This window comes from Sinocyclocheilus rhinocerous, unplaced genomic scaffold, assembly GCF_001515625.1.
Source record: "Sinocyclocheilus rhinocerous isolate Xijiao unplaced genomic scaffold, SAMN03320098_v1.1 scaffold126, whole genome shotgun sequence".
Classification (NCBI taxonomy): domain Eukaryota; kingdom Metazoa; phylum Chordata; class Actinopteri; order Cypriniformes; family Cyprinidae; genus Sinocyclocheilus; species Sinocyclocheilus rhinocerous.
Genome location: NW_015662929.1, coordinates 364,732 through 373,128, shown reverse-complemented (window position 1 = coordinate 373,128; position 8,397 = coordinate 364,732). Strand labels below are relative to the sequence as shown.

Genomic DNA, 8,397 nt, shown 5'->3' with positions numbered 1-8,397 from the left:
ACCAAAAAAAAAAAAAAAAAAAAAAAAAAATATATATATATATATAATTTTTTGTGATGGCAAGCTTGCCAATGTTTACAATATTTGTTGCATGAATTATTTTAAAGTTATTTAATAATTTTCTTTGAGGCAAATATTTGTAAGTAAACAAGAGCTTTACCTTGAACTACATTCATCAGGTCAAGGTCGCTGCTAAAATTCACAGGACCAGGGACAAACATTTTATAAGTGGGGGCTCATTCTCTGCCTCTGATAAGTAGGGGTTTTTCGTGCATTGTTGTGTAAAATACCTGCCGTTATTTCCAGTTCTATGGCCACAAAAATTGGCAATATATAGCGTAATGCTGAAGACTGGCCTATATCAAGCCCTGCCCTGGTTTGGGTACAAAATATGCAGCCATACAACAATTGTACTGGTCGTCTAATTTCATTGGTCAAGAAGTGTCCCAAGAGTGCAGTTTAACTACCACTGTATGTCACGGCAACACTTCATTTGGCAACATGTAAAGAGAGGTTCTGATTTAGCTTAATTCAAACTAACTGTCATTGTCAGAGCAGAAATAAATTATATCATAGGCCCACTTTTGATTGTTTATCTGTGATGATATTAGATAAAACAACGCTCTTGCTTGTGCGATGTAGCTTGTTATACATAATTGTGTTGTTAAAATGTTCTACATTAAAGCTAAATATTTAAGCTATTTCAAATGTTTTTCTCAATCTCTATCCAGGTCTTCTTGAGGAGGAGCGTTTAGCTAGTGCTCATCAGGCCGAGGCCTTCACGAGACAGATCCAGCGTCTGCAAGGTAACAATGACTCTACGTTCTGAATACTCAAACCCAAGATGATGTGATGATTATCATTAGATTAGATGAGAAAATAACAAAGCATATGCTGTCTATTTCATTTCAATTCAAGTCAAGTTTATTTGTATAGCGCTTTTCACTATACAAATCGTTGCATAGCAACTTTACAGAAAATTAAGTTTCTACAATATATTTAGTAGTAGCTTATCAGTGGTGACCGTCAGTTAATGTACATATGGCAGAAATGTACGGAAAAATCAATTAAAGACGTAATCAAACAGACGATGAACACTATTAACAGCAATTATTATATGTGAGGAGTAAACTTTTCTTTCAAAATACTGGGAAGGAGTGAAGTGAACTTTCCATGCTTGTCATACAAAAAAGTCATGCATTTCTTATAGGGGTGTAACGGTACACAAACATGACTGTTCGGTATGTTCCTCGGTTTTGATGTCATAAATGATGTGATAATTAAAATTTTCTTAGGGATAAAAATCTACCTCAGCTTCTGCTCTAAACTATAGGGAGCCCTTTTACATCACTATAAGGTTACAATTAACAACAGAGCCCAAACTTAATAACTATAATAACACTCAAATTAAAAAATTGCATGCAAACATGTAAATTGTTTTTACATTAACTTCTAAATAATTCAATTTCTATTTGTTGTTGAAATATAATAATTTAGTCATAATTTGTTTAATAAAATATTTATTTAAACATATACATTACATAATTAAGACATCACTAACAGGTGAAGTAAAATATAATGAGTATATAGTCTAATATTTCACAAAATGCTCTTCACTAGACTTCATTTCTCTGGTGAACTGATGAGCTGTAGACATTGATGACTGAGGTAAATGAGATGCTACTGTACGTGTCATTTTGTTTACAAGCTGTTTTAATGACGTCTTTCCGCAGTTGAAACACTGATTGAGCGATTACATGAGGCATGAGATGTTCATTCATGTTTATTTTGTGCTATAACTAGTAGTAAAGAGGAAGGGATGATCGCACTCACTCCCACAGGCGTTTGATCTGAGACGTTATTATACAGCGATATGTCACGCCACATCAAAGAGTGTCAAAACGGGTTTTATTGTCTGAATTTCCAGAAAAAAAAAATGGAACGATTTGTTTGGTACACATGCGTACCGAACTGAAAGACCCATACCGAATATTTTCAGTATGAATACGTGTACCGTTACACCCCTAATTTCTTATGATCTCCCGACCCCTGTAGCACAGCTTCGCTCTGTCCAGGAGGAGATGGACAGTCTGGAGGAGGAGAAGGAGAGCGAGCTCCTGGAGGCGCAGGAGGAGCTGCGGGCGGCGCAGGAGGAGGTGCTGCTGCAGCAGCAGGCGGCGGAGGAGGCCGCGGCCGAAAGAGAGAACGACATCGCCAGTCTGCAGGAGGAGCTCTGCCGCTTACGGGCCAAAACCTCACGACTGGAGAACACGGGACAGGAGTACGAGCTGGAGATCGTCACGCTCCGAGCGGAAATAGAGATGAAGAGCCTGAGCCGTCTGCAGCAGAGGAAGGAGGGTGAGAACAGAAACACACTGAAAGAGCTCTGAGACATTTACTTTGATATCTAGAGCTAACATAAACAATTATGAACATTATCAACATTATTACAGTATAAGTTATTAAACATGAGGAATTATACCTAAAACTATGGTTAGTTTTACAATTGAACTGATTCAAGGTGACAAAAACAATAACATTACGAACAAATGTGTATTAAAAATGTAATTATTCATTTTTAAATAAATTCTGTTAATACATAACATACAATAAACAATCACAATTTACATTGATGATAAATGGAAATAGTATAAATAGTATATATAAATAGTAGATAAATAAAAACAAATATTTAAAAGCAGGTACACTGTAAAAGATTTTGGTGGTCTAAACTCAAAATGTTGTGTTGACTCTTAGTTTACTCAATTCTGTGAACTGAATATGTTTTAACATTGGCTGAACATTTTCAATGCAACAATCAACATAAAAGTTGAGTTTTGACCTCCAAAATCTATAACAGTGTACAGCACATACACATCACAGTCATAAATTCAATCCAAAAACAACTACGCAGGTGCATTGCAAAGTTTTTTTTTCCCCCTTTGTAGACATGTATTCAATATTCAATTAAAAACTATAACGATCCCCAGTGGAAATCCAGATATCCCACTTACCCAGTTTGGTCACACTTTAGTTTGGGGACCAATTCTCACTATTAACTAACTATTAACTACGACTTTTGCCTCAGTAAACTCCTAATTTGCTGCTTATTGATAGTTAGTAAGAGGTGTAGGTATGGAGTCGGATTAAGGGATCTAAGATATGGTCATGCAGAATAAGACATTAATATGTGCTTTATAAGCTAATATGCTAGTAATATGCATGCTAATAAGCAACTAGTTAATAGTGAGAATTGGTCCTTAAAGTGTTACCACTAGGTTTAAATAATAATATTACGGTATATTTTATTACTTAAAGCAATAATGTTCTGCTCTCCTTTCAGCCAGCTGCTCTCGGCCAGTTTATGAAACCTGACAAATTACAATTCATGTGGAATTCACACTCTCCATATTTTAAAAAACCCTGGTCTCAGAAGCTAAAATAGAGGATTAATGGATACAATGTTATTTTCTAATATGAACTTCTGATCATCTCAAACTTTATTGATTCAGATTGCACAATCAATTCAACTTACTGTAAATTTTCTTTCAGATATGTTGATGTTTTTATTTAGACTATGTCTGAAACATCCACCAATGTCCATGTTGACATCATTTTAAAATCAATGCATGATGGATTCGCTCAATTTGTAAAGCTGGTTAGCGTCCTGCAGTGATGACCATAAATCACACTAGTTTTAATAAAGGGTGGAGCCCTGAAGCATTTCGGAAAAGTTTGCAGCACACAGTGTCCAGTGGGAAGAGCTCCTGGAGAATAGCTGATGGTGTGGGTAATTGTCAATGTTATGTGAAGATGCAGTAAACTTTTGAGAGCGAGGATGACTGCATGCATCTCACTGGTTATAATGATCATTCCTGGCAATGAAAGGCCAAGAAAGGGGTGAGGAATGGTGCAATATAAATCTTGAGAGATGGCTGTGCATAGGGAACGTTTTTTAAGCAAAACCAACATATTTATTTCAGGATATGTACAATTTATTGTAAGTTGCTTTAATCAGAAGTGTCTTGTACAGACATACACTTTAATATTCATGTAAATGTCATAGCTTTCTAATTTCTTGCATTACTTGATTAGGTGAAGTGGGTCTGTTGATGGATGAATGTAACAATCTGAAGGAACAATGTCATGCGCTGCAAGATGAAAACACAAGACTGAATCACAGACTGCAGATGCTGCAGAAGAGGAGGTGAGCAACTCCAGTTCTGGCATTTTCTGACATCTGAAATCATAAAATTGCACATAGAATGGAAGCTTATTCATATTTCTAAAACAACAACAACAACAACAAAAACATAAATTATGTTAAATAATTTATTTTAATATTATGTTAAAATGTGATAATCAGATTTCAAAATCCCATAATTCCAAAATTTGCTACAGATTTTAAAACACTAGCCATCATACACTTGCCGACTTTGTTACAGAGGAAAAACTGAGCGTCATACACTAAACAGCTGAGGATCAAACACTAGCAAGCATTTCAAGTCATTCAGAAAACAAACTCACACAGAAACATGTGCCTCGATACTAGGAGATGCATGACGGAAATAATGTGTTCTTAACAAAATACCAAACATGTTTTGATATCCTCTGGATTGGATGGAACTAGTCTAAAAAAACGAGACAAAAAAATCTATCTGTGCCCTTCATACACTATGTGGTTTTTTATGAAATCTGTCTATTCTGACTGAAGTTGCAGACTGGCCCTGACCTGGTGATTCACCCGGACTGCAAATTGGGCAAAAATCTCTGCATTATACACTGTAAAATCTAATTACAATAGTCAACATTTGAAGTGGATCAAAAAAGTTCATCAAAGTTGTCCTAAGACAAGAACGGGTTTTGTTTTGGTTTTAGGACAACTTTGATGAAAGGTTTTGACCCACTTCAAATGTTGACTATTGTAGTTAGTCTTACTTAAAGGGGTCATATGATGCGATTTCAATTTTTCCTTTCTCTTTGGAGTGTTACAAGCTCTTGGTGCATAAAGAAGATCTGTAAAGTTGCAAAGACTAAAGTCTCAAATCCAAAGAGATATTCTTTATAAAAGTTAAGAGTCAACCACACCTACCTAAAACGGCTCGTTCTAACACGCCCCCACATATCTACGTCACTATGTGGTAAGATTTGCATAACGCCGCCCAAATGTTCACGCAAAGAAAGAAGGCGTAACTTTTATTCTCGCTGTAGTATTATTGCCGCCGCAGCCATGTCGTAAAGGCGCTGTGTGTTTCGTTGTGGAAGCGAAACTACTTTGTTTGGTCTTCCAAAAGAGGACGATATCCGCTTCGTCATGCCTAGAGCTGATCCGTGCTGGTTGCTGAGGAAATACATCAACTTTGCGCTGTGGATCGCCGGATCGGCTTTCACCGTGGACGAAGCGGAGTCCAGCCCGGAGTCGTCACATGTGGTTGCCGCAAGCCTCCTTCGTCGAATCCGCCGCCTCCGCTCACTCAGCCCTCCGGCCGTTCCTCACTCTTGCCCCCGTCTTCTGCTCACTCTAGGCCTCTAGTGTGTGACGCTGTGTTTCGTTGTGAAAGCGAAACTACTTTGTTTGGCCTTCCAAAAATGGACACGACAAGAAATCAGTGGTTAAGTTGTATTTACAACACTGTTCCAGAACACTTCAACCCAAATAATCAGATGTGGGCATCATCACAATATGGTAGGGGTGTAACATTTCCGTCACACGCTTGAGGTATTCGGCCAATCACAACGCACTGGATAGCTGGCCAATCACAGCACACCTCGCTTTTCAGACCGATGAGCTTTGTAAAAATCTACGTGTTTCAGAAAGGTGGTAGATAGAGGAGAAACAATAATGTACAGTATGTGGAAAATAGTTTTTTTTTTTTACCTTAAACCGCATAAACACATTTCATTACACCAAATACACAAAATGTTCTTTTTAGCAGCATCATATGACCCCTTAAAAAAAACAAAAACAAAAAAAACATGCAAACTGATTGCCTTAAAGTGAAATAGGAATAGTATGTTGTCCTGACAAATGCTTCATATAGTTCACTTACACAAGAGTTCTTACTAAAAAGAACTGTAGGAAGTACTTGTACTTGATTTACTTTAGGTTTACTCTTGACTTAGTATAGCTACTAGGAGTTGAACGACTTCTGATATTTTAAGTCGATTTATATGTGACGAAAGTCAAGTCGACGAGCCACTGATGACGTCATTAAATGAACAAATAAGCCTGAACCTGGAGCTGAGACTCAAACACCTTGTGCACAGCTATGTGGCATGACACAGCGCTGCCCACAGTAGCGGCTCCTGACCGTAAATTTAGGTGGGGCAGATTCTGGGTCCTAGCGCTAGTTTATAATAAACTCAAACGTATATAGTTTTGGCAGAGATCTAATGTCCTTGCGTTATTCAGCCTGTGGGCGTGCTAATGTTGATTGACAGGCTCGAAGTACACACACGTAGAATGCTATTGAATTATTGCCTTAATATTGTCTCCGAATGTGGATTAAGAATGTTACAAATTGTAGAGGAATTTAAGCGAGGAAACGAATCTCATGTCTCATCTCAAAACAAACATAAATCAAACAACAAAACGATATATAGGCTTTTCACGTGATGAGAGCACATTTAAACTAAGTGTAGCAGGTGGCCCCGTTGTAGAGACTATGCCACCCCGAAATACCGGGGAAAATAACCCAAAGGACACGCAAATACATTCCACATGAAAAGAGCAAGAGGCATGAATCTCCGTACAAACAATCTTTTATTAAAGCTAAAAGAATTGGCTGATATTAGTTTAAAACCCACAGTCAGCACACACCAATGTCATGGGTCCAAGAAAAAACAAAAACAAAACAAAAAAAACACACCAATCAGTATCACACCCACAAGATTCACTGCAAATAGTAACAGCAATAGTGACACACAAAAATGGCCACCCCCAGTGAAATAATGTCCGTGGTGCTGTCAAAACCCAGCCTGCTCCCGGAAGCACTCCACTCCTACAAGCAAAGGAAAAGAGAAAAAAAAAAAAAAATCACATTAAAAATAAACCACAGATTGAATGTCCATATTCACAACAAAAGAAAACAAAACAATCAACTTTTGTAAAAGAATTCACAAAGTAACAGAAAACAAAATTACAAAATCACTCAAAACCAAATCAAAAACAAACAAATTAAACTAACAAACATCAAGCCCACTTGGATACTAGACATGGACGTAATTAAACTCCCAAAAAGCAACAGCGTGGCTCGAACAATGCAGAATAGGAAACGAGCTGTATTAATTACCCCTCCCGCTCAACCCATTCCAAAACACACACAGCACAATTACAACTACAATGAAACATGTGAGGTTATTTAGCTATTAGAGCAATTTACCTACCTGTTAATACGATGGTGTAATGCTCATGACAACAGATATAAGGATCATACAACAACCTCTTTAAAGGCTCCTCTTTAAAAGGTGACCGTGACAACAGCTGGTGCCATGACCTGGGCTACGTTACACTGCGAGGCCACAATCAATGGGGGCCGTGAAGGCACACCGCACTGAAACACAAAAACTCATATTAAGCTGAACACAATTTCCCCCAGCTTCCCATACGTCATTACTTACCTGAGAGCAAACAACGCACGCACCCAGTATATCTCAGCAGCCTAACAACACACATGGAAGGCCATAACAGGAGGAAAGGGGCGGGCTTTCAACCATGACGCACTCCAAGAGGCAGAACCAACCAACTTATATACCCTAACCGGGCAGTCGCTCATTGGCAACCTAATTAATGATGGTGACGTTTTGACAACATCACTACATAAGGATGAACACTTTCATTAATTTAAAACACTACACCACATAGGAAAAACAGACATACTAGCTAGTTACTGACCTGATGCAGACACATATAGCTGAATCTGACTGAAAACGGTCCTGGTCTGGAGCGAGATAAGGTAACGTGAAAATAAGCGGGGCAGTCTCAAAACTCCCAGTTAGAGCGTGCTGCACTTCCACTTTTCACCACAGATTTACATTGTAAAATGTGTGGGGCGCTGTTGAGTTCGGGAGGGCACAGGCGCGACTGCTACACTTATTATCATCTTACGTGCCTGCAGAAGCTTGCGATCCCACGCCTACTCAACAAAAATAAATGACCAATCTGACCGCTGTACAGCCCTTTTAATATAAAAACATGAACTGAACATAGGCTTTTTTACACACACGACGCATTACTCTGCGCTTCGCAAAACTCCGCATTTGAACAGTCAATAGCAAATACTTAAACTGATAACAAAACATACTTACAGTCGCTGATTCAGAAGTGGCCGATTGTCATAGTAAAGTCGGAATTGACCCTTTTTTTTTTTTTTTTATTTTTTTTTTTTAGAAATAGCC

General features: G+C 38.0%; 1 protein-coding gene across 1 annotated transcript in view; it reads left to right on the top strand.

Moving 5' to 3' along the window:
• LOC107728432 (coiled-coil domain-containing protein 136-like) overlaps positions 1 to 8,397 on the top strand; it is a 31,840-nt gene that overhangs the window by 13,014 nt on the left and 10,429 nt on the right. Inside the window, exons 3-5 of the mRNA XM_016538591.1 lie at positions 732 to 806; positions 2,056 to 2,358; positions 4,096 to 4,207. Of these exons, the coding sequence (XP_016394077.1) occupies positions 732 to 806; positions 2,056 to 2,358; positions 4,096 to 4,207 (490 nt within the window). The remainder of the gene's footprint in view (positions 1 to 731; positions 807 to 2,055; positions 2,359 to 4,095; positions 4,208 to 8,397) is intronic.